This window comes from Rhagoletis zephyria, unplaced genomic scaffold (assembly GCF_001687245.7).
Source record: "Rhagoletis zephyria isolate East Lansing unplaced genomic scaffold, Rhagoletis_zephyria_1.1 Rzeph_scaffold_02729, whole genome shotgun sequence".
NCBI classification, from domain to species: Eukaryota; Metazoa; Arthropoda; class Insecta; order Diptera; family Tephritidae; genus Rhagoletis; species Rhagoletis zephyria.
Genome location: NW_016159813.1, coordinates 46,446 through 72,209, shown reverse-complemented (window position 1 = coordinate 72,209; position 25,764 = coordinate 46,446). Strand labels below are relative to the sequence as shown.

Here is a 25,764-nt window from a genome sequence, read left to right as displayed (position 1 = left end):
ATAACAGCGCTGCTCACCTGCAAATCACAAATAAGAGCGCCCTCTGCTGTTAATTTTTACAGAATACAGAGCAACACAAGGGTTATGTATACATAGACATACGTACTAATGTAAACGTTAATGTTGATTTACTCGAAACATCTCTTGGTATATCCGGAAAACCCGATACTGCTAACGCCTTTGTCCCTGTGTTCCGACCCCGTTGAGGCTGTACGCTTCTTAGGGCTTCCGTTAGTTGGGCTTGACGACTCAGGTCACCTGTCATTTACATATTTACAAATTCTTTTTTAACATCGAAATGAAAATATAAATATATAAATTATAAGAAACTATTTGTCTGGATTTAGAAATATCGACCACCGTACCAAACATAAAATAAACGCTATTTTTTGTTCTTTCCTTCCATGCATTTTTTTTGGTTCGTTTTTTGCTTTTATTTATTTTACAACTAATATTTTTCACAATTTTCGTTTTTAAATTACATATTTTAAATTTTTTTTGCTTTCTTATATAGTCATAAAAAGTAGTTTTATTAACAAAATAGAATGAGTTAAGCATTCAGATATTTAAGTTGAAATAATTTAGTGTACAACTCGCAAGTCTAAACCATATCGGGCATCATACAATGCAATAAATAGTCAAATTAGTAAAATATAGAAAATTAAGCCCTGACAATCATAAACCTTAAGATGCCTATTCGATACGGCAATAACACGAGTAGAAGAATGAACAGTCGGTTCCGTTCGCTTTCGTGCTCAAGAATATTAAGGGCCAGTTTTTCAGTGCACGGCTGCGGCTTAGACTTAGTTTAAACGCTTGAGCTGGCTGGTTTAAACTAAAATTAGCCAATCGAATGTCAGCCAACTATTCAATATAAACGCAGTTTACGAGTTTAAACTGTTACTAAAAAACTGGCCCTACGAGTGCTGAAATTACAGTTAATCGTTCGCCGCTCGCACTTCAGTCTACGGCTATTTCGAGGTATTAAGACTGTATATTGTCCTATTCTTTTGTTAAAGAGAATATTTGTTGATTAAAAACAAAAACAAAAGTCTGATATAGTAAGTGGTTAAAATTTAAATAGCAAATCAGACATCAGTCCTTTGGGGAGGAACGTCATAATCAAAAAAAAAAGTTAAGCATGATAAAAATATTTAGACATTTTTATTCATTTTTTAAATGTTTTTATCTTGAAGTTAAGTATGTAAAAAATGATATTTGCCGCTCATAAAAAATAATTGGTTTTTCCTGCTACTTCAATTTGTTTAGCAACTCTATATATAATATAAAACACTCAATAGTTGACGAAAGTACAGATTTTTAGGTTAGTTTTATCCTCTGAACTAAATTTGATGTGGATATTTATTAGATTATCGGCCAAAGTCGCTTTAACGGTTACAGCGCCAAACAAGAATTTATTACATTTTAGTTATATTCATTATTTTCAAACAGAAAGACCTGACGAGAAACCCGTTTCTCCGCCATTTTTTTTATTTTTTCAGTTGTGACTGTCTTCCAGAAAACGAGCGATAAGCATTAAGGACATGAACGTATATACATGTTTAAATTAAAAATTTGGATGTGGCTTGATGTGTAAAAGATTCAGACAATACAGACGATCTCCTATCTATTATGTAGCTATACAAAAAAATATCCATACTAATTCGAAAATTTACTTTTGGTTAAGTCATCGGGACCCCAGAAATTCAAACGAACATTTCAAACGATCACTAAATACATAACACAAAACGCATTTAATATCACATCAAAGACTGATTCGAACAATTTCACACAAATGGTAAAGTTATCCTTCACTATTCTACCACTAATTACACGGGATCACAAATTTTAATTTGGTGTTTGTTCTCCAGACGCCACCATCAAATTTGTATGTAGAATCGCCCGCTGATTCCAAAAATTGAGTTAATTTTTTATTCTATGGATACGTTTTTGAGATATTTTCAATTTACCGTTATTCAGCTTATAACAAAAGATGGCTCCAATTAGTCACTTATATCTCATGAACGAATTTAACAAACTGAAAATGGAACACGGCAAATGAAAGCTAACAAAATTTTCCATAAACTGTCTATATATCACTTTCCGATAGGACTTATAGTTTCTGACGAATTAATTAATCATTCCAGTTTATTTTTTTGAGGAAAAAAATAAAAAAAATTAAATTTTAACAGAAGAAAAATTAAAATACTAACAGGTTCTGTGTAAAATTCTTGCAGTTGTGCTAAAGCTTGTTCTTTTCAAACAAATCAAGAAATGAGCAGGAAATAATGTTACTCATACGCCACGTACACCTAAGTAGCCACGCCCAATTATGGTTACATGTGTATATCTTGGTAACCGCTGTACCGATTTCTTCCAAACTTGGCACGCCTTTCTACAGCATACCAAATGGCCGAAAATTTTTAAAATCGGACGATAACCACGCCTACATCCCATATAACGGTAATTTGGAGAAATACGAAATCTTCGATAAATCAGTAACTATTAAAGTTAATTTATTTTAAATTGAAGCTTGTAACAATTCTTTACCAAGAAATACGATTATGATAAAATTTTGGAAAATGGGCGTGGCATCGCCCACTTATGATCACATTTAGGTATCTCGGTAGCCGTTCTACCAATTTGTACCAAACTTGGTATGGTTATTGTGCTTGCCACCTAAAAGCAAAACGTTGAAAATTATTGAAATCGGACTAAAATTACGGCCGCTTTTCATATAACGGTAAATTTCAGAAGTGCTTGAATCTTCAATGTTTCGAAATTTAGGGACACTAATTTACTTGGTAAACCCTGGCTTACCATGTAGCGGTAGCTTTCGGAAAAGTGAAATATATATTTAATACTTGCTCCTGGTATTTAATGTTCGGCTCCACCCGAACTTAGACTTCCTCACTTGTTTTTCATATTTTCATTAAAAAAAATCTGGAATGATTAATTAATTTGTCAGAAATTATCAGACCTATCGAAGGTGATGTATATAGGTCTCTGTAGAATTTTGTTAGATTTCATTTTCCGTATTTCATATTAAGAATATTAAATTGGTTCGTAAGATATACGTGATTAAGTGTAACCACTTTTTGTTTTAAGATGAATAACGGTAAATTGAAAATATCTTGAAAACTTATCCATAGAATAAAAAATTAAGTAGATTTTCGGAATCAGAGAGCAATAGGAATTGGATAGTGGCATCCATTGAACATTTTTTCTGTAAACCAGTGTTATTATTACATGTATTAAGACATTTATTTATTAACATTTTTTGCTTTAGCATCACATGCGACAACTGTAATTTCAGCCTAATTGTAAAGCATCTCCCAAAAGAAGAATTATAAAAAAGTCCAGAATTTCACAGCAATAACTTTAGATAAAATGCTTTGAAATGAGCTAGACACTTAATAATACAGTGGCAGGCTACTATACTTTTATATCCGTGTACATATTGTTTTTTGTATAAATTTCGAGCAACTTTGCATCTGGCGGAGATATTCAGTAGAGTTTTTGGAAGTTCAATTTTTTTCCACGTGCTATGCGTTACTGCTATTCTACCTGCGTTGCCTTTTCCTATGTACTAGCAATGTTTTGCTTGCAAAACTCTTTGTAAGCTTTCTCAGTCTCCTCGTCCATTTCTGGATCCAAATCGACATCGAGATCGGCTCCTTCGCCATCTTCATCTGTAGAACCACTTCCCGGCACAGCCGCTGCCCCATCAGACAAAAAGTCAGTTTCTTCTGCAGTTAGTTCATGTCCATCCGGCCCATAAAAGATAGGCTCATCGCTCATGCGCAAAGGTTCGGGAGTTTTCGCCGCAGCAGCGGCCACAGCTTCAACCTCTGCTGTTGGAGAATTAACTTTACGACCCCAGTTATTCTTTTGCAACGAGATAACATTTGCCGCCAGCGGATATTTTCCCGGCGACTTAACATTCACAGCATCTAGACGCTGTATAATTTCACGCATTTCATTGGGGCAGTCCGCAGTCAGATCATAACCAGCCAATTTCAGTGTTAAGCATATGCAACGGATATTGTCAGAGGACTCCTTCGTCATCAGCTGCTTAAGTGAGTAAACAATATTTTCTGCAATTAGGTGGATACGGGTGTCATCACCGCGCAACTGCATATACAATTCGGCCAGGAAAAGCGCAGTTTCTCGCACCTTTGCCTGATGATTAGTTTGCATATACTGCATAACTTCCTGTTGGTGGTAGTCCAGCTTGCACTTGAGAAGTGTGTGGAAAAGAGAGTCTTTCTTTAAGTTGAGCATGTGCAAAAGGTTATAGAGCTTAGCACCCATGTAACGGAAGTTAGGATTCTGAATGGATTCATTGAATATGTCTTCCATGGCATTTGACAGCACATATTGGTTATTCTCCATTCCCTCGAATATAGTTAGGAATCGCGTGGCAATTGTATCAAATTGTCCAGGATTTTGATTAAGACATTGAATAACAGTTTGCAAATAGTCGAGTGCAATCGTTTCTACATCTGAGCCAGAATTACTACTACTAGCCGTTGAGCTGGATGCACTGGAATTATTGTGCCGTTGATAGCGGCCTTGCCCACCGTGATGCTGATTGTGGTGATGTTGATTATGATGTTTGTTATGTTTGGGATGGTGTTGGTGTTGCTGTGGTTGGTTGTAAAAATTATTGGCAGTATTTTTGCTCCCATTGTTGCTACATCCGGCTCCTATCTTTAAACGCTCCTGCACAGAGGCAGTCAGCGTGGTAATTTGTTGGCCATATTGTTGATGATTATGGCTATGATGGTGATTTTGTTGGTAACCATTTGAGTAGCGTTGTAGACGTGTCGGCTGCTGCTGATAATGTTGATAATTTTGTTGATTGTACTGCTGCTGATGACGTTCTAACCTCTCCTGCGCGCCGACCGCAGAGTTGCTACCGCTACCACCAAAGCGAGGCACGAACTCTTTAGCGTATGGTGATAATTTGGATGGCGATACGGTGCGACCATAAGCGTCGCTGGAATTTACAGTTAACGAATGTGACGTAGCGCCGTGTGTTGGTGTATTGCTCGCCGACTTTGGCTTGCGCAATGGCGTATAGTCTTCATCTTCAGTAAATGGGGCGCGACCCGGTGTTATATCCATATTTTATTAACCTTTTAAACTATTAAGTTGTCGTATGCTGTTGTCTTATTCTAATTTACTTTGGTTTAAGATCGTTTAAACTTTTTTTGCGATTCGGTTCGTTGTGAAATATCTGAAAGAACAAATATATAGTGTTAATTAAACGATGAAACAAAATGCACATTTTGCTCTAGATTAAGTCCTCTGTTCCTACAGAGTTGTGGTTCTCTATGAGGCCATACATATATATATAGTGGTCAGCAGGCCAAACCTGGGGGTCTACTCTGTATTCCGACTCGAAACTCAATGCGATTCGAAAGGCCACACGGACTGATTTGCTTTTCAATTCCTATTTCATGTTATATAATGCTCGGTTCAACGGTACTAGATATACCAGGGAAACCGCGTCAAGGCTCTTTACCTAAGTTCCCCCGCAAAACCAACCTCTTTGAGTCAAACCCTTTAATAACAACCATTGACATATACTGTCCAAGGATGGATATAGGCTAAAACAATTTGGATATATCAAGTGCTTGGCACACTTCCCAAATAAACTGAATTTTTCATACCGAATATCTCTGGAAATGTGCATGGCAGAGTACTGGCACATGGTATAGAGATATCAATTTAAAATCAACAACATCAAAGGCATTCCATGGTCACCTACAGCCACCTTTCCGTTATTATAAGACGCATATGTAGTTTTCAGGGACATAACAGTTATAAGTTTTATAGCAAAAACGTTGCTCCATAACAGTTATTAGATGAGAAATATTTTTTATTTCGTCGATAAGAGTTATAACCCAACGTTTATTTTTTACGTTGCCTTATAACTTTTAGGCAGGAGAAATATTTTTTCCGTTCCCGATAAGAGTTATTTTCCAACGTTTATTTTTTACGTTGCTGGATAAGAGTTATTTTACAACGTTTATTTTTTACGCTGTCTGATAAACGTTGTAAGAACAGGATATTGATGAAGATGGAGATGGAGAATAAGGTAAAGATGATGAAATAAAAGTGAGAGAGTGAAATAACTATTATCAGATAACGTAAAAATAAACGTCGGGCAATAACTGTTATCGAGCAACGTAAAAAATAAACGTTGGGAAATAACTCTTATCAGTAACGGAAAAAATATTTCACTTCTATTAACTGTTATGAAACAACGTTATCGTTAAATTTCAGAATTCAGGCAACGTTTTCAATTTGTAAATTCGTGATTTTTGGTCCCTGATAGTTTTAAATACATTTTTCCACCAAGAATTATATTTCGTTCAGGTATACAGCATAACTTCTACAAGTAGTAAACTATTATTAACTAGCGACTCCGTGCTAGTTTCCGTGTTTTTTTTTTTTAATAATGTATTATAAAACGTTTAAAAAATCTGATCGAGAAAGAATAAAAATTTCCCTTTTTTCCATAATTTTTTAATTACAAATTTTATAAAAAATAATGATTATTTGAAAAATTTAAACAATCAGGCTAAAGCGTGTCTAATTAACTATTATCGTGGAAAAAATCAGCAAGATACATGCTATTACTCCTGTAAAACTTACAATTTTGCAAACTTGCACAAATTATATATATTTTTTATGGTTGTAAACCGAATAAAGGGATTTGTGCGAAAAAATCTTCACCGTCCAATTTTGGGTGGCCCACTTGAAAGATTTTCACTCATTGTGAATGAAAAAAATCTAATTTTAAATTAACATGCTCATACATGGCGTGTGAGTAACATTAGCCGTGTTTTCTTGAGCAATGATTAATAATAATAATAATAATAGATTGGCGCTTACACATATGTATGTCAGTGTTTCGCCGAGCTTCTCCTCCGATTTGTGGCGTGTGCCTTGATGTTTTCACACAAAGGGGAGGGACCTACAGTTTTACGCCGACTCCAAACGGCGATTACATTTTTATGAGAAGCTGTTTTTCATGGCAGAAATACACTCGGAGGTTTGCCATTGCCTGCCGATGGGCGACAGCTGTTGAGAAAAACCCTTTTTCTAATTTTTTTGCGATGTTGCTTTGACCAGGGCTTGAACCCAGGCCCTGCGGAGTGGAAGCGCACACTGCTTACCACTACGCCACAGCGGCCGCCAATGACAATGATTGGGATGCGGATAAAAAATTTGCACGCAAATGCAGCAATAACGACAGTGCGATTCATAAAACGCTGGTTATCGAAGATCGAAAGTGAAATTCGTGTTATGAGCTATGCAACCGTGTCGAAAATTTTCGTTGAGTATCGAATTTTCTGTCGAACAGAATTTTGCTTTCGATGCTGTAGCGAAGTGTTAGAAAATTGTGAAAAATGTATGAATTTGCGTTTGTTTTCTTACTTTTTGGCGGTTAGACACTAATTTTAAACAATTTGTATTAATTTCATGCAGGTCTAACGTCGTTAATACTAAACACAAGCTGGAAATCCCCAGAAACTCCCAATACTTAGTTGGACGATCTCTGAGAACAAAATCGTAGAGCTGTTGGTAGTTTAAAATATTTTAAATAGATTTGGCTCGAGAGCATTGCTGCAGCAGGTTTTGTGTAGCGGACAGCAGGTATTCAAACGCCCACGGTTTAAAATTGCTTGACTATTTTCAATGCTTTTGCAATTGCTTAGCTGCAACTATGAAAAATAAATCAGCGATTTGATAAAATTTGCTTTTGCTGTTTGCTGTTGCGCAGTTTATTTTTGCTTAAAGTGTGTTTGCATTGTTCAACTTTGCATTCAACATTTAACTCATCGCAGGGTTGCACGAAAAAAAAATTGAAGGGCTAAAAATATCAAGATATGAAAAAATATCAAAATATTCGCCATAAAAAGGTGTTTTCATTGTTCAACTTTGCATTCAACTTATGGTTGAACGGAATTTCAACTAATCGCTTTCAACAAAGTTGGTCGCCAGCCAACTTTTGCCATTCAACTTTTTTTTCGTGCAACCCTGCGTTGAGTTGAACGCAGATGTTGAACGCAAAGTTGAACAATGCAAACACTGCTTTAGACAGTCAGCCGAAGCAACCAGCTTAGAAAATGTACTGTTGCTGCAAGCAGTAAGTTTGATGAATTCTTATTTTTGCGTTTGTTTATTTTCTTTCTTCGTTAGGAAGCTAGGACTTACCAAACACAAACAAAAATTGCTAAATATCAATGGTAAGTCCTAGCTACCTCAAACTTGCACTTTGTTATACTAAAATTTCATTAGCTAAAAAACTGCGTACTTAACTTTTTTCTAAAGAGTGTAAATTGCAATATTTGGATGGAAATTTGCGGAGTTTTCTTTAATTTTACATAAGGTTTGGAACTCTGATTTTTGGGGTTTTTGGTGTAGAACTAACCATATTTTTATAAACAATTAGGGAAAAATAAAATTTAAAAAAAATAGTTGCCGGTATAGTAAAAACTTCGCTGTACCTAAACTTTATTGACTGACTGTATATCTTATTTAAGTACGACAAAAACACTCGAAGTACTACATATACATATAAGCTTAAAAAGAACTGAATTTACGTAAAAATCAATATGCTTAAATTTAGACAAGTAAGACAAAGTGAACTAATATTTTTACTTTTAAGCAGAACCCTCTTTTGTTTTTTACTTACTACTTAAGTTTAATACTACTACTACTACTACTAATGTGGTTTATAAATTTTTAATAAATGCGTTTAAACATTTGTGATGGTATTGTCCTTCCTTCAACCGATCGTATTTAATATGAAAGGGAAATGTTTCGACAAGCCTGATTAGAAATATATATATAAGGTAACGAATTTATAACAGGTTGGGAACTACATATAAAAATCGAACTAGATCTCATCTGTCGAATTAGGAACTGGTTTGGAACTAAAGAAAAGGGGATGCAGAACGAACTAGATCTTATCTGTCGAATTTAGAACTGGTTCGGAACTAGAGCCAAAGGGATGCAACGGGGGACAATTGACACTTCCTAGGACATCGCAATGTTAAATTCGCCAGTCGCTAGCATACAAAAGAGAATTAACGCGTACTAGTCATGGTTTCAAACGCTCTAGAACCGAACCAGTTCCCCACTAGTTCGTTTCCCTACAGGGTGAGTTTGCAGAGGTGCCCGCTGTTATTTCTTAGATTCCAGACTGTTCCAAGATGTTGAAATGTCAACACAAATTTTAGTTTTGTATTAGATACAGAACGAATTCGGATGCAGAATAAATTTGTCACCCTAGATATAGATTTCTAGTGAAAAAAAAACTGAAAAAAATTTATTTTTTAAAAGACCCACTTTACGCCGATTTTGGACTGGTAGGGATCTAGTTCCTATCAGACTAGTTCCTTTTTGGCGATAAAGACCTAGTACGGAACTAGAAATTTGATTCAGTAGTCCGCGGTTTCCCTACAGGGTATATACATATGCACATACAAACATACGTATGTAAATACATATGTACGTACATATGTAGTAACTAGTATGCTTGCAGCAAAAGTAATTTTTCTAAACTGGTTGCTTCGGCTGCCTGTATAAGCAAAACAAAGTATTTATGAAAATATAATTCATTCTATAATATAAACCATATAAATCAAAGTTTCATACTTTATATAAAGTTCAAAAAATTTTAAAATTCTATCAAAATTTTTATTCAGAATTTCTAGAAAATTTTCGANAAATTTTAAAATTCTATCAAAATTTTTATTCAGAATTTCTAGAAAATTTTAAGTGTACTCAGTTTCGTAGCTGGTTCAATTTTAGTAAAACAATGTGCAAGTTTCAAGTCGCTAAAAATAACTGACGGACGAAGTCCAAAGGTTCATGAAACAACCTCTTGACCCGTCAGCATACCGACAAGCCGACAGGTGGATGCCGTTCTGGGTACAAGACCACCAGACAAGACAGAGCTTTGTCTGCCTCGGGAAACTCGGACCACAATAGCCCAACTTCGCTATGGCAACTGCAGCAGGTTGAACTCATACCTGAGTAAAATAAATTCAGATATGCTAAACGAATGCCCGGCATGCGGAGAGACGCCCCATGACTCGCAGCATCTCTTCACATGCCCACTAAACCCCAACCTGCCAACGCTTCTGTCCTTATGGGCAGACCTCATCGAGGCTGCACGCTTCCTGGGTTTGCCGCTAGTAGAGCTAGACAACAACGATTGAGGGACTAACCGATCTCGGCGGGGTTGTTGTAGCCACTACAACAACAACCGTTGATTTTTTTAGAATTCTTTGTGGAGGATGTTGCGGTTTTTCTGCTATATAATTACGGTGACCATTCGTACCGATGTTGGCGGGAGAGTACCGATTTTGAGAAAATTGTCCCGCTAAATATTTTTTTAAAGTCGGGACGAATCTTTGTACCGACTAAGTCCCGATTTTCAGAGCATCTGGCCCAAAAACAGTATTTCGAACAAAAGAGGTAGCACTTTCGTTATCGCAAAGGATATAATAATATAATTAATGAAATTATAAAAAATAATACCTATACCCTCGAAAAAAATCGTGGATATGAAAAACATCAGCTGTAGATATAGTGGCGAAAATATAAATAGGGAAAAGACATTTTAGCTTTCTTTAGCTATTCGCCTTTCGATTATTTAATGTTTATTCCTGTTTGTGAAAGTGTGGCTCGATATCTTACAAAGACCATGTAAGTCAGAATTTGAAACTTTCCACTAAAATTCGACAAAGTACAATCAAAATTTTGAGCTTTTTAATTAGATTTCTTAGAAACATTCTAAGTATGCAGTTTTGTAACCCATTTAATTCAAAGTGCAAATTTTAAGTAGCTAGGACTTACCGTTGATGTTTGGTAAATTTTGTGGAAGGTGTTGCTCATTTTCTCCATACAAAAAAATTGTTCTACACACATGAGGGAAATATTTAGAAAAGTTTTTTCCTCCTCTGTAAATTTTCTACAACCTTTCACTCTAAGCTAGCGAATTGAAAACTATAATATTGTCCTCCAAAAATTATCAACATGATTACTTCTTGCAGAAATATACCACTGATATCGATATAAGTAGGTATCGATACTTTTAGTCTGATACTTAGTAGGTATCGATACTTTCCTTCGACGATCCTTTTCTCGCGGGACATTTCCAAGATTTGGCGTATTGTGAATACCTGGTCTATGGTGGATTTGCCAGGTCTAAAGCCACACTGATAAGGCCCAATCAGTTCATTGACGGTGGGCTTCGGTCTGTCACACAATACGCTCGATAAGGCCTTGTAACCTATGCTTAGAAGGCTGATCCCGCGGTAGTTGGCGAGTGGAAGAAGAAACTCACAAAGCGAATTCATTTTACATAAAACACATCATTTTGACATTAAGAAGTACCGCGGCGAAAATCTAAATTCGCCATCAACACCACCTTGTGTAAATTCGCCTTGTGACCATATTTATTTTATTATGTAGCTCGTTTAAAGGGTTGAGTACGGTAAGAAAATAACTCTTGTCAAAACCAAGCTAACTGGACTACTTATGGGCGACATACACCGTGCGTCTGTGAGTCGAATTGGATGTGTTTGTGAAAATAAATATGTGTTAGTTACACCAACAAGACTCCCGGTATGCCTATTAAACACATGTATACTTATCATTTGAACATAGCAAAAACCAGAAAAGTCTGTTTTACGAAAGCCAAGTCATGGTTGCACATTTTATTTTCTGCATTTCCATTTTTTTATCGTTTGCCGTTTTATCGTTTATGTTACATTAAAATAATGCAATATTTTAGCTGCTAATAATGCAATATTTGCTGGCTTATGCCGATGACATCGACATCATCGGTAACAAAAACCGCGAAGTCTGTTCTGCCTTTTCCAAGTTGGATAGGGAAGCAAAGCGCATGGGTCTGGTGGTAAACGAGGACAAGACGAAGTATCTCCTGTCATCAAACAAACAGTCAGCACATTCGCGCCTTGGCACCCACGTCACTGTTGACAGTTACAATTTCGAGAAAGTAGAGAATTTCGTTTACTTGGGAACCAGCATTAACACCGATAATAATGTCAGCATTGAAATCCAACGTAGAATCACTCTTGCCAACAAGTGCTACTTTGGACTGAGTAGGCAATTCAGGAGTAAAGTCCTCTCTCGACGTACGAAAACCACGCTCTATAAGTCACTCATCATGCCCGTGCTGGTATATGGCGCAGAAGCATGGACAATGACAACATCCGATGAGGCGGCTCTTGGAGTGTTTGAGAGAAAGATTTTGCGGAAGATTTACGGGCCTTTACGCGTTGGCGACGGCGAGTACCGCAGACGATGGAACGATGAGCTGTATGAGCTTTACAACGATATGGACATAGTGCAGCGAATTAAAATACAGCGGCTCCGCTGGCTTGGTCATGTCGTTCGAATGGACACCGACGCTCCAGCTCTGAAAGTATTCAACTCGGAACCCGCTGGTGGTAGCAGAGGAAGAGGGAGGCCCCCACTGCGATGGAAAGATCAGGTGGAGAAGGACTTGGCTTCACTTGGCGTTTCCAATTGGCGTCAGTTGGCACAGAGGAGAAACGACTGGCGTGCTTTGCTGAACTCGGCCAAAATCGCTTAAGCGGTTACAGCGCCAAAAAAGAAGAAGAAGAAGCCGCTATTAATTTCGCATAGAAAAAGTAATCATTTGACCTAATGTGGATTGTGACAAATAATATGAACAGAAAACAGTAAACAAATCAAAAAATTACAAATTTCGTAGAAAAACCTGTAGTAGTTTTCAAGCAAGTGCACGCGCTAAAAATTGTCGATTTTCGTTACTCCGGCTTATGGAAATCGCCACATTATATACTTCCCGTTATCCTTCAGCTGTTGGCTTCATAATAAAAAAAAATTGACCGCGATCGCGAATGTGAAAGAAGTTTGCGAACCCCCAATCCCTTTCGACTCGTTCAAATCGTCAGATTATTGAAATGCACACTTTACAGCATGTAATTAACCCACCATTTCTTACAGCCTTATTTTGTATCACGAACGATAGTCAAGACGAACGATTCTGAGGCGCTCGAGTAAATCCACCTATCAATTTTTAGTTTGTTCCAGTATTCTTCGGGCAAAAACCTGTGGAACTGGAAATTGTGAGAGCAAAGTGACAGTTCTCTTGGAGAGAAGTTGCTGGAAAAAATTTTCCCAGCAAGAATTTGCAAACGTGAAAAACAGGTGATGTTGTTGTTGTTGTAGCAGCTACTAAGACCCTTTCGGGTCGGTTCATCCATCAACGTTCTCGTGAATTTCAGCTAGGGGGAGGCCCAGGAAGTGTGCGACTTCCACAGGGGCTGTCCATAGGGACAGGAGCGTCAGCTGAGTGGGGTTCTCAGGGCATGTGAAGAGGTGCCGTGAGTTGTTTGATAAACCTCTGGACTTCGTCCGTCAGTTCGTAAATATGCCTCCTGACGTGCCTTGGCGAGGGCTCTTCCGCGAGCAGCTGTCCGCTGGGATGGCCACGTCTGTGGCTCCCAGCAAGGAACTGCTTGCAGAGCATTATGTTATGCTCCATTACTGGGAGCATCTGGGCCTCGTCATGTAGGTGGTTTTGGGGCGTCATCAGGAGGCATCCCGTCGCTGTTCGTAATGCCGTGTTTTGGAAGGTCTGTAGCTTCACCCACTGCGTCCTGCTAGTCCCCGGTGACCATACGGGCGCTGCACAGTTTAGAACCATAGACTGTCGAAGGTAACTCCAAGGATTTTCGGGTTACTCACCGTCGGTATTGTTACGCCATCGATGTGAATTCCCAGATGCAGTCTGACCTTCTTCGTCCAGGTGAGTAAAAGGGTTGCCGAGGATTTTGCAGGGGATAGGACAAGGCGAGAAGCGAGAAAGTTCGGCGAGAGACGCCATGATCGAACAATCGTGAGCATATGAAACAATATTAATAGCCTCTGGTGGTTGAGGTAGCTTTCGAGATGTAATAATTAAACAGTAGCGGGGACAGGAAACCACCCTGTGGTACCCCCTGTTTAATTTTACGTGGCTTGCTAGTTTTGTCTCTGAATATTACTGACGAGTGTCGACCACTCAGGTAATTCGCCGACCACCGTTTGAGTCCCTGTGGCAGTGAGGAGGCCTCTATATCTTCTAGTAGCGTTGAATGACTGACAGTGTCGAACGCCTTGGACAGGTCCAACGCTACTAGAATAGTTCTCTCGCAGGGGCGGTTTCGGTTTAGGCCACGAGTTATCTGAGTGTTTATGGCGTTAAGTGCTGTTGTTGTGCTATGCACTTTACGGAACCCATGCTGATGCTTCGCTGGGGTCAGGTGGTTCGTAAAATACGGGAGCAGCAGGGCCTCGAGTGTCTTCGCTACCGGGGAAAGGAGAGTTATCGGGCGATAAGACTCTCCTTTGTTGGCTGGTTTGTCCGGTTTGAGCAGTGGGACCACTCTCCCCATTTTCCAGATGTCTGGAATGACGAGAGTGGCCATAGACAGGTTGAGGACCTCTGTTAGGTATGATACTCCCGCAGGACCCAAATTTTTCAGCATCAACATGCATATTCCGTCGGGTCCAATGGCTTTGGAGGCTTTCGCCTTCCCGATGGCTACCCTTACCTCGCCGCTGGTGAAAACAAGAGGCGCACTGGGTTTTGGCATTTTGTATAGCCTTCTGGTCACTCGACGTTTGGTTTTATCCACCGGATGATGCAGAATGAACTGCCGGCCAAAATAGCTCGCGCATCGCTCCCGGTCCGACGAAGCGTGGTCACCAAAGTCTATCTCGACTCTGTCGTCACGCTTCGTTGGGTTGGACAACGACCTCACGGTTGACCAAAGTTTGCTCACACCAGAGGCGAAGTTGCATGTACGTTCACAAGTTGCCGAATCTCCGAATTGGGATCCCTGATACGGGGATTTCCGGGATCGGCCTGACGAAGGTTGTCGCGCTCATCGGCTAGAACAGCCGCTTCATCAGGAAAGTTCGGAAGTGGATCCTTAATACATCCTGCTGGGATGAAGCGAGCTGAAGCAGCGGTGACAACCCTGCGGAACTTACGTTCACCTACATGAACGTCGGTTGGTATGGGTAGTGCAGTGAAGGCGCCCTCAGTAACATCCGCGAAGCCTTTCCAGTCAGCTTTGGAAAAGTTGACATAAGTCCGGTGATCCACGGAAGCAAAGTTGGTAGGTTTATCAATCGAGATGACTATGGGCAGATGGTCTGATGCTAGGGTCAGCATAGGTCGCCATGATACGCTGTTTATCAGACCAGCGCTGACAATTGTTAGATCTAGCGAGCTGCAGCAGCTGCCCATAATCCTGGTGGGTGCGTCGTCGTTCATTGTGCAGAATGTCGAATCGTCTATCTGCTCAGCCAGATGTATTCCCCTACGATCATTTGACAGGCTTGAGTGCCAAGTCACCTACTACCATGCGGTTTTCACCTCTGAGTAGCGCACCTATTTCAGGGTGATATCCTGCCGGGCAGCTGGTGACAGGGGGTATGTATACGTTAAATATTTCGAGCTCAACATCGCCTGACCGGATAGAAATTCCCTGACATTCTAGGATGGTATCCCTGCGGTCGATGTCTGCTTCAATAAGACGATACTGCACGGTGTGGTGCGGGCGAACGCTAAACCTCCACCATTATCTCGCTTGCGATCTCGACGGTGCACGTTGTATCCGGTGCAATTCAACAGGGTTGAATCGCCGTGCAGCTTCGTCTCTTGGACCGCAGCTATTAATATTCCATGCCTTCCCATAAAGACAGTTATCTCCTCGATATTGCTCTGGAGTCCGTTACAGTTAAATTGTAGCACCTTTGTGTGCCTTGGGAGACCGATTGGGATGTGGGGTGTTAAAGAGTTGTGTTGTCTGCCGGCCCCTGCTGTACGTGCTGCAAACGGGGGCTGTTGTTGTTGTTGTTGTTGAAGCAGCATACAAATTCCCCAAAGACTTTTTGGGGAGTGTTGCTGGAGTGACAGTCCTTGGCCAGATATAAATCTGGGTCGTTCCGGTTACGTAGACCCGACTGTCGTGGGAACGGCAAAAGGGGGTGCTGTTGTTGTTGTTGTTGTTGTAGCGGCACTATTAAGCCGCGCTTTTTTCGGGTCTACGTTCAATCATTTTCGTCAAGCTCAACTAACGGGAGGCCCAGGAAACGAGCTGTTTCAATGGGTTCGGACCAGAGGTAGAGGGGTGTTAGCTGAGTCGGATTGAGCTGGCATGTAAAGAGGTGGTTGGTGTCGTGGGGGGATTCTCCACATGCCGGGCACTCATTGGGGATATTGGGGTCGAGTCTGGACAGGTAGCTGTTGGGGCGGCTACAGTATCCAGACCGTAATTGAGCCAGGGTAACGCGGGTCTCTCTTGGCAGTTGAAGCTCCGTCTCTTCTACAGGTGGTGATTTGGCTCCTATTACGGCATTCATAGGTCGAGAGTCGAGGTAGGTGGTAACTGACTCTCTATGAATGTCGTTGATGGCTCGTCTGTATGTCGTCGGGTCCAGTGGTTGGTCTACGTATTGTTCGACTGCGTCCTTGTATACGAATAGGTGCCCCCTGACGTGCCTGGGCGGAGGCTCCTCCTGAAGCAAAGGTCTGTTTGGATGTTTACTCCTGTGACACCCCACCAGAAATTGCTTACAAAGCATTTTGTTATGTTCCCTTACGGGGAGCACTTGGGCCTCGCTGTGTAGGTGGCGTTCAGGCGTCATCAGAAGGCACCCAGTCGCTGTCGGGAGTGCGGCGTTCTGACAAGTCTGTAGCTTCGTCCACTGCCAAGTGCCCCAAGTGCTGCCGGCGAGCGACTTGAGGACCTTGTTACGGCTCTGTACTTTATTGACAACTGCGGTTGTGTGCGTGGAGTAGGAGAGCAGGCTATCGAAGGTGACCCCTAAAATTTTCGGGTTGTTTAGTCGTTATTGGTGTGCCATCGACGTGTATACCCAACTCTAGCCTGACCTCCTTCGTCCAGGAGGAGTTTCGTATGCCTTGGGAGGCTAGTCGCGATACGGGGGGTGAGGGAGGAGTGAGGTCTACCTTGGGCCTGTTGCATCTGTTTGCTGCTGCCCAGAGGAGCTTCTCGGAGCCGTACAGGCTCTTCGGGTGTTGGGTGCGTTGCGCGAGCGGGTAGCCGTGGAGGCTGATTGTGCCGTTTGGCTTGAGCAGCAGGGAGCACATAGCTTGTGGTCCACTCCCGATGAGGTGACTCCATCCGTTGCATGAATTGCGCCTAACCGAAGTGGGGTTTGGATGGAGTCGATTCTGGCAAACACTGCAGAAATACGTTTCTGGTCCGGGGTTGGTCTCTACGCCCGCCCGGAGAAGAAGGATTCGGAGCAATCCGGCTGCAAAGAGTTGCTCCATGGACGAACAATGATTGAGGGGTATCGCCGATTTAAGCGGGATTAGGTCGCCGAAACAACAGCCCTTGGTCGGGAAAAACCCGAGTCATTCAGGTACGTAGAACCGGCCATCTTGGGAATGAAAGGGGGTGCTCCCTTGTGGTGGAGGTTGGCGGCGTCGCGGGGGAGGGATGCGACTGGGCAGCACAGCAAGGGCCCACATAATCACTCGTCCAATCTCGCGTGTTGAGGAGTCCTGAGCACGCCCTAAAGTGGCACCAGCCGAGGCAGGAGTTGCACTTGACTGATGTCACGTTACGGTATATTCTGGACTGACAAACAGAGCAGATTGTCGGAGGGACCAGGAGTTGCCGGCGGCGGTGTGTAGGTGCTATTGTGTTTGTGTGTCTATTGTTGTGTTGTGTTGGGGTGTGGGTGTGTTGATTGTGTGCTGCCCAGGCGGGTGGTGGTTTGCCGTGGAGGCGGTCCGGTTTGCACAGCATGGGGCCGCGAACGACGTGGTCCGTTGCCGGTGCGTACGTAGGCCCGAGCAGTTACGGAGGTGACTCCACCCGTCACAGGCATTGCACCTGACCGAGGTGGAGTTTGTATGCAGTCGTCTCTGGCATACGCAGCAGGTGTGAATTTCTGGTCCTGGGTTAGACTCTTTGCCAGCCTTGAGCAGAAGGGTACGGAGAAGATGTAGCCCTAGAATCGAGCAACACTTGATGGATTTCCCCGACTTAAACGGGTTTAGATCGCCGAAACAACAGCCCTTGGTCGGGTAAAACCCGAGTCATTCCGGTACGTAGAACCGGCTGTCATGGGTGATTGTGGCGCATGGTTGCATTTTTTTCTACGATAATTTGAATTAATAAGTTCGTTATATTTAAAAATTTATTAACAAGAGCGATTTTTTATGAAAGAGGAAGTAAATACTTGTTGATATAATTAATTTAGTTAATTCCAATGATTTTAACTTAACTCGGCTGAAAAAAATTGTATTCGCAATAGGAATGCAATTGCAACCAGAGTCGGTTTAAGAAACCCGACAGCTAGTACGATAAAGAAATTGAAATGTATGTTAAAGTAAGTCAGAACATCAAGAAATATACATGTAGTGTTGTTCCGATACGAGTAACTGCAAGTAATTACTCGATACTTTCTTCAAGTACTGAGTACTTTTTGTACTCGAATCCTTCCCGCAAGTGGTTTGGTGGGTATCGAGTACGCGATTAAAGTATTACTTGCTTTCCCAAAAATTCTGAATTTCGGTTCTGACAATATATGAATCATGCTGTTGTGGTTTTTGCACCACGTTAAGTTGGCTAATAAAGAAAGTGCCAATTCCTGCTTTCCCGTACTAGTCAATTATTAAAATTTTGCAAGATACAAACTTGTGGCTACTTTTTGGGTAAGTTTTGGTCGGAGAGTACTCGAACCGATTCTGTTTTTCTTCACATGACATAAGTATTTACAATGAGTTCCATATGAGTAAGTATCGAGTACTTATCTCCGATACATTTGTGGCATCGATACTTTTCTTCAATATCTTTAAGGAGTACAGGTATCGAGTACAAGGTCTTATCGGAACAACACTATACACATGTACTAGCCGGCCTCGTATGCGCGAGGCTGTGATGGACAACTAAACCCTACTAAAAAAAATAATATATAATTGCGCATCTGGAGGTCAAGCCTTTTCATTTGACACCTCATTTAAAGTACTAAAGATAATATTCCTATCGATAGACATAGAATATCGACTTTCCTTTATATTGTATATAGAAGCTAGTAATTTTTAAATAGGTGCCAACCCTACTGAAAAAATTTGAGTTTTTGTACATGAGAAGGATATGCCCTTTCATTTGATATCTCATTTCATTTCTTATGTAATCCAACGAAACGTGAAAATCGTTTTACTTTTTATTAGGTGCCAACCCTACTTCAGAAAATAATCCATTATTGCACATCTGGAAGCCACGTCTTTACGTTTTATTGGGACGGTGCAGAACTGATGCCTACGCTTATTATGATTGTATATAGTAATTTTATCAACAGGTGGCAACCCTATTCAAAAAAATTAAACCTTTGTGCTTTGCTAGAGGCCCATCGCTTTCATTTGACACCTCAACTTTTGTAATCCAGCGAACGGTGCGGATCTTATAGCTTTCTTTTTAGACAGGTTGCAACCCTATTAAAATTCTAAATGAAAAAGGTAACTCTCATATCGATATAAAGTATATTGGAGAATCTCTCGTCAAAATCCGTTCAGTAGTTATCGAGATTACCGCGTACAAAGAATCTCGACTTTCCTTTATACTATGTATAGATATTAGAGCTCTTGTTAACAGTCGATTATCCGGTTAACCGATTATTCGAATAGTCGAGAAGCGACTTTTGCATTCGCAAGTATTCGATCGTTTCATCAACTTCGACTAGTCGTGCAATTGATTAACTGTCATTATTCGAATAGTGAGAACTGTTTAAATACAGTATATTTTGCTTAGCTGCCCATCCTTCTTTGCACAAAAAACTTGTGCGCTTAACCGAAAAAAGCACTTAAGCGAATTTTCTTTACTACTTCAATGAGGAAGGTATCCGAATCCCTATGAAACCAAATAATGGAGGGGCACTTACCACGCAGAAATTACTGCAGGAGAAATTTTTTCCGAATGGTATCTAATTATCTATATAACTACATAAAATAATTGCCGTTTTCGTTGTTCTGTGAGATGAGCAAAATAAATAATAGCTTGCAAAATTAGGGTAAGTGTAGAGCCAGTGCAGGTAAACGTAATACTTTCTTTGATAATTGATAATAGTTGCAAATTTTTAAGGCAGGTATCGCTAATGTGCAGGTATGTTGAATGCAAGTATCGGAGCAGTTTCCTTATAAATGTTAAAAATAATGCCGCTGATGCGCATTTTGGGTAGGTATCTTAAATGTGCACTTAAGCACAAAGGCAGCAAAGCAAAATATACTGTACAAATTTTTTCTCACTTCAAAACAAAAAATTTGCTTTATCCAAAATGAGTTTACGTAAGCATAGCTGGGTGTGGANTGATGTCACATTACGGAATATCCTGGTCTGACATACCGTGCAGATTGTAGGGGGAACCAGGAGTTGTTGGCGGCGGCGTGTGGGTGGTGGTGCGGTTGTGTGTGTTATGTGGTCTGTCGTGGCTGTGGTATGGTCTGTGGTGTTATTATGTTATGTTGTGGTGACTGTGTGAGGCTGCTCGGGTGGACTCGGGGGTGGATGTTAGCCGTGGAGGTGCTCTGTTTGAGCAACAGGGGGCCACGTACGACGTGGTCCACTGTCGATGTGTCCGTAGTCCCGAGCAGACTCTGAGGTGACTCCACCCCTCGCAGGCATTACACTTGACTGAGGTGGAGTTGTGGTGTAGTCGTCTCCGGCATACACAGCAGGTGTAGGTTTCTGGCCCTGGGTTTGACTCGATGCCAGTCCTGAGTAGAAGAATATGTAGTGAATGTAGCCCTATGGACGAACAACTTCTGAGATACTTCGCCGACCTAAACGGGGTTAGATCGCCGAAACAACAGCCCTTGGTCGGGTAAAGCCCGAGTCATTCCGGTACGTAGAACCGGCTGTCGTGGGAATGGTCGGATTCATCGTGAATTTGGCTGAAATTCACTGGGCAGTGCAGACCCTCCCTGATTAAATCCATTGGAGCTATTACAAATTCACGTTGTTCCCAGGATAAAACTACACATTTTAAATGGCCCTTCCAACACATATAAACGTACACAATTCCAAAACGATTGTCGCTGGAAATAAAAAAACGAATACAAGACGGATTCAAAACATCTTTCGGACTGATTGTTGATGTACCTTAGCTAGGATCCGGAAATTCGAATAACGGAAATACTGCGAGATGATTTTTAGCGAGTTCGAAGTTTCAGCTGAAATCACCTAGTTGGACGTAAATTTAATTAAAAGATGCATAATATATTGATTACTGTGACTAGTGGGCACGAAATTAATGTCGAGAAATTTAGAGTATTCGCATAGTGCTGCATAAATATTGTATTCATGGACTGAAATGATTTCGAGTGTTTTGCTACCAAGTGGGCAGCGTTCAGAAGAAGCGCAGGAAGCTAGCCACAGAGAATTTAAAAGGTATTTAATTAATTTATGCTAAGATCCGAACCCTTAATCGGTTCAAAGAGTAAGATTCAAAAAAAAATCATAAAAAGTCACCAACAGAAGCTCTAGTAGCAAGATGCTATGTTTTTTACTTTGTTTGGGTGACCGGTAACTATAATAACTATAACTTCGGTTATATGCCTGATAATTTTATGAAATTTGCTACAAATATCTCTTTTTACTACAGAAATCAGTGCGCCAAAATTTAGATCCCTAGCTTAAGTCGTTTAATTGGTGTCAACTTTCATTACTTTATGTCCCACTGTGTCGTGGNCTGCGAGATGATTTTTAGCGAGTTCGAAGTTTCAGCTGAAATCACCTAGTTGGACGTAAATTTAATTAAAAGATGCATAATATATTGATTACTGTGACTAGTGGGCACGAAATTAATGTCGAGAAATTTAGAGTATTCGCATAGTGCTGCATAAATATTGTATTCATGGACTGAAATGATTTCGAGTGCTTTGCTACCAAGTGGGCAGCGTTCAGAAGAAGCGCAGGAAGCTAGCCACAGAGAATTTAAAAGGTATTTAATTAATTTATGCTAAGATCGGAACCCTTAATCGGTTCAAAGAGTAAGATTCAAAAAAAAATCATAAAAAGTCACCAACAGAAGCTCTAGTAGCAAGATGCTATGTTTTTTACTTTGTTTGGGTGACCGGTAACTATAATAACTATAACTTCGGTTATATGCCTGATAATTTTATGAAATTTGCTACAAATATCTCTTTTTACTACAGAAATCAGTGCGCCAAAATTTAGATCCCTAGCTTAAGTCGTTTAATTGGTGTCAACTTTCATTACTTTATGTCCCACTGTGTCGTGGGGGTGATATCATAGTAATTTTGCGCAGAGCTTCTTTCTTCGTAGGTGACCTTCGATTTTTCAACGTTTTTATTTCGACTTATTTTGAAGAGGCTCCCCCGAGGATACCTGTAGTCGGAGCAAGATAATCATATCATTGACTACCTTGGTCGTTGCCCATTTTTTGTACCAACCTCGAACTAATAGATACTTCTTGAAACCCAACCCAATCCGAGTGTATTAGAAGCCGAGGGGGAGATGAGCCTTTGTAGCTTAATCTTGGTCCTTAGGCAAATGGATCGCCCATTAATTTACTCCCATCATCCTCAAAATTGTTAACATTTTCCAATCTGGGAGCTTTATTTTTCAGTGGAGGGATCGTCACTGCCTTTCCCGATAAATTTCTAAACCACACCCGATCAATCTACTATGATTACCCCCGTAATGTGTGGAGTGCCTTATGCGCCATGCCTTTAAGAAATTATTCACATAACTTTCGAAAATGTTATTTAACTTCCTCCAATTCTATCCGTCTTCTCTGCTTTTACGTCTTCGGCTATTCGTAAAATTTTCTCAGCCCTTGCAATGATCAACAACAGACACACTGGGGGTCAGACGGGTAAACTCTTTTTGTTTTCTTCTTTTGTATTGCTTAATTTTTAATATACTCCGTGTATTTTCACTTTTCATTTTTTACCACCTTGGTGAACGGTTTGGGTTGTCAAATATAATATTTCACCCATGACCAACAAAGATGGGCTTTAATCACCTCAAGACAACGTTATATTTATATACATACTACCAGAAAACCACTTCATCAGCTTTCATTTGGTTTCCTATATGTTTTAAATTCGGTTTTTGCTGTGTTGTCCATCCACGTTTGCTCGATCACGCCGTGTAAAAATAAAACAAAAACCAATCTAATGACTTCCTAGTATTTTACCTTATTTTGCTTACCTATTTTTGGAGAATATAAGTTGAGAAACTGAATAATTTTCTTCCAATATTTCACAAAGTAATAAATTGCTCAAGCTACAACGTACTATCAACCAGTCGTCACTTCACAAAGGAAAAACAGAAATGAGACATGATTGCTTCTTCTTCATATGCATCTGGTTCACTTTTACGGTATGATCAAGGCGAATTTAGGGCCCTGTCACACGTTCAGTATTTATTGACGTGATCCAAGTGTCGCCATAAACCAATTAGAACAGATCTGACCGGTTGAGAAGCAGCCATTTGTAATAGCAATTGAGAAAAAAGTGTGTGACGTTCGTAATTTCGAAGTTTGCTATTTGTGCTCATTTACACACGGCGATTTTTGTTGCCGCAACTCGAAGTTTGTTGGAGAGAGCGTGACGAGGAAAGGAGAGGGGCACCGAGTTGCTCGTGCTCGGGCAACACGCTTTGTACTCTCGTTCGTCTGTGTAAATTGAACCGCTGTTCACAGCTGACAACAACAATTGCATACACACAAATCGCCGTGTGTAAATGAAACGAACAACACCAAAAGGGAATGTGAAAAATCGCGTCGGTAAAAGTTTCCGTGTATAAACACAGTCTTTCTGTTTTGCTTCTTTCTTTATGTGTATTTTGTCGGTGGTTTATTTCAGTGAGTTTTAAGTGATTTTTTGAGCAAATGTAATTAAAATGAAGTGCGCGGTGATTGGATGCAAAACACGTACAAAAATAATAAATTGGTTAGCACAAACATGTGCACAACATTGCTTGCAGTTTTTCTTTATGCTTCGTCTTCATATTCTTTGTTTCCAACTACACAAGATCTGACAAGATAAAGCAAAAGAAAGAAGTAATTTTCTGGCTGACGTTTGTAATTTCGGCGCCATGTTATTTTCTTTGTAAAGTGAACAAACAATATGAAGACGAAGCATAAAGAAAAAAATGCAAGCAATTTTGTAGCACATGTTTGTGCCAACCGATTTATTATTTTTGTACGTGCTTTTGTAACCAATCACCGCGCACTTCATTTTAATTATATTTGCACAAACAATTTATCGAAGATCGCTTAAAAATCACTGAAATAATAAGAGAGAAGCAAAACAGAAATAGCAAACTTCAAAATTACGAACGTCACACACTTTTTTTTCAATTGCTATTACAAATGGCTGCTTCTTAACCGGTCAGATCTGTTCTAGTTGGTTCATGGTGTAGCACTTTCAAAACGCGAGCTTTTCAGGCAACTTTTAGTTGAAATCAAAAATCGCCTCGTCCGAACGGCCTTTCATCCATGATAAAAACACAGTAAGGTAAAACCGTTCTCTCAATTCGTCAGCCATGATTTTTTTTTGAAGTTTGCCAACATTTTAAATCATACACAATTTATAGTAAAAAAAAGGAAATGTTCAACGTTGTTGTTTGAGNAGGCAACTTTTAGTTGAAATCAAAAATCGCCTCGTCCGAACGGCCTTTCATCCATGATAAAAACACAGTAAGGTAAAACCGTTCTCTCAATTCGTCAGCCATGATTTTTTTTTGAAGTTTGCCAACATTTTAAATCATACACAATTTATAGTAAAAAAAAGGAAATGTTCAACGTTGTTGTTTGAGTTGAAATTGAGAATGTGTGTGTGAGACTGTGTGTAAAATTTTAAAATTAAATTGCTTGCAAACGTCAAGAATTTGAAAAATTCCTCTCAGCGGTTCTACCTTCCTATTTTTTTATCAATCTTTCAACTAATCGCTTTCAACAAAGTTGGTCGCCAGCCAACTTTGAGCTCGTTCAACTTTTTTTCCTTGCAACCCTGTGTTTGTTTACATTATATATACATACTTTTTTTTACTTTTTAACTTTTATTTTGTCTTTCAGCTTCGCTAAAAGCACTTCTACCAACGCTTGGCTTACCGAATTTACGCCAATTGATAAAATTTTGCGGTTTAAATTAATTTTCAATTGGGGTGTTCACAGTTCGTTCCAAATTGTGTCTGAAAAAGTAGACGTCTACATTTTGAGACATCTTTAGCATCAAACTGTGAGCACCCCTTTCTAGCAGTCGTCGCAAAATCGTCTCAAAACTTTGCTGGTGTTGCCAGACATTTCTTCTTTGCGTGCTTTTTTATATGTCGCCTTTCGATTTTCTTTCTGAAAAATTGTAATTATTTAACTTAATTACCAATTCCTAATATTTGTTATTTCTTTTCCTTGATTTGTACCTTTTCATCAGAAATTGCGCTCAAATTAAATACAAAAACAGAAAACGTGTCTAATAAATAAAAAAATTGCGATTAGTATTGCCATAATGCAACCCTTCTGCGAGGTTGCAAAATGTAGACGCGTAAAAAACATACCTTTGAGTGTGACAAAATGTAGACGGCGTCGTTTTCCAATTTTGTATGGGAAACAACAACACCACAGATTTTACGGTTAGAAAACGTCTTAAAATGTAGACGTCTACATTTT

At 40.0% G+C, this 25,764-nt stretch overlaps 1 protein-coding gene across 1 annotated transcript; it reads right to left on the bottom strand.

Annotated features, from left to right (window-relative positions):
- Positions 1-2,923: 2,923 nt before the first annotated feature.
- Paip1 (Poly(A) binding protein interacting protein 1) lies at positions 2,924-23,424 on the bottom strand. The gene is made up of 2 exons (XM_017622207.1): positions 23,304-23,424; positions 2,924-5,242 (listed from the first exon to the last, which is right to left on the bottom strand). Exon 2 carries the CDS (start codon positions 5,128-5,130, stop codon positions 3,583-3,585), a length of 1,548 nt encoding a protein of 515 aa, XP_017477696.1. The 5' UTR covers positions 5,131-5,242; positions 23,304-23,424; the 3' UTR covers positions 2,924-3,582.
- Positions 23,425-25,764: the final 2,340 nt, after the last annotated feature.

Coding starts and splice junctions, on each gene's coding strand:
- Paip1 (XM_017622207.1), bottom strand. CDS start 5,130: ATGGATATAACACCGGGTCGCGCCCCATTTACTGAAGATGAAGACTAT.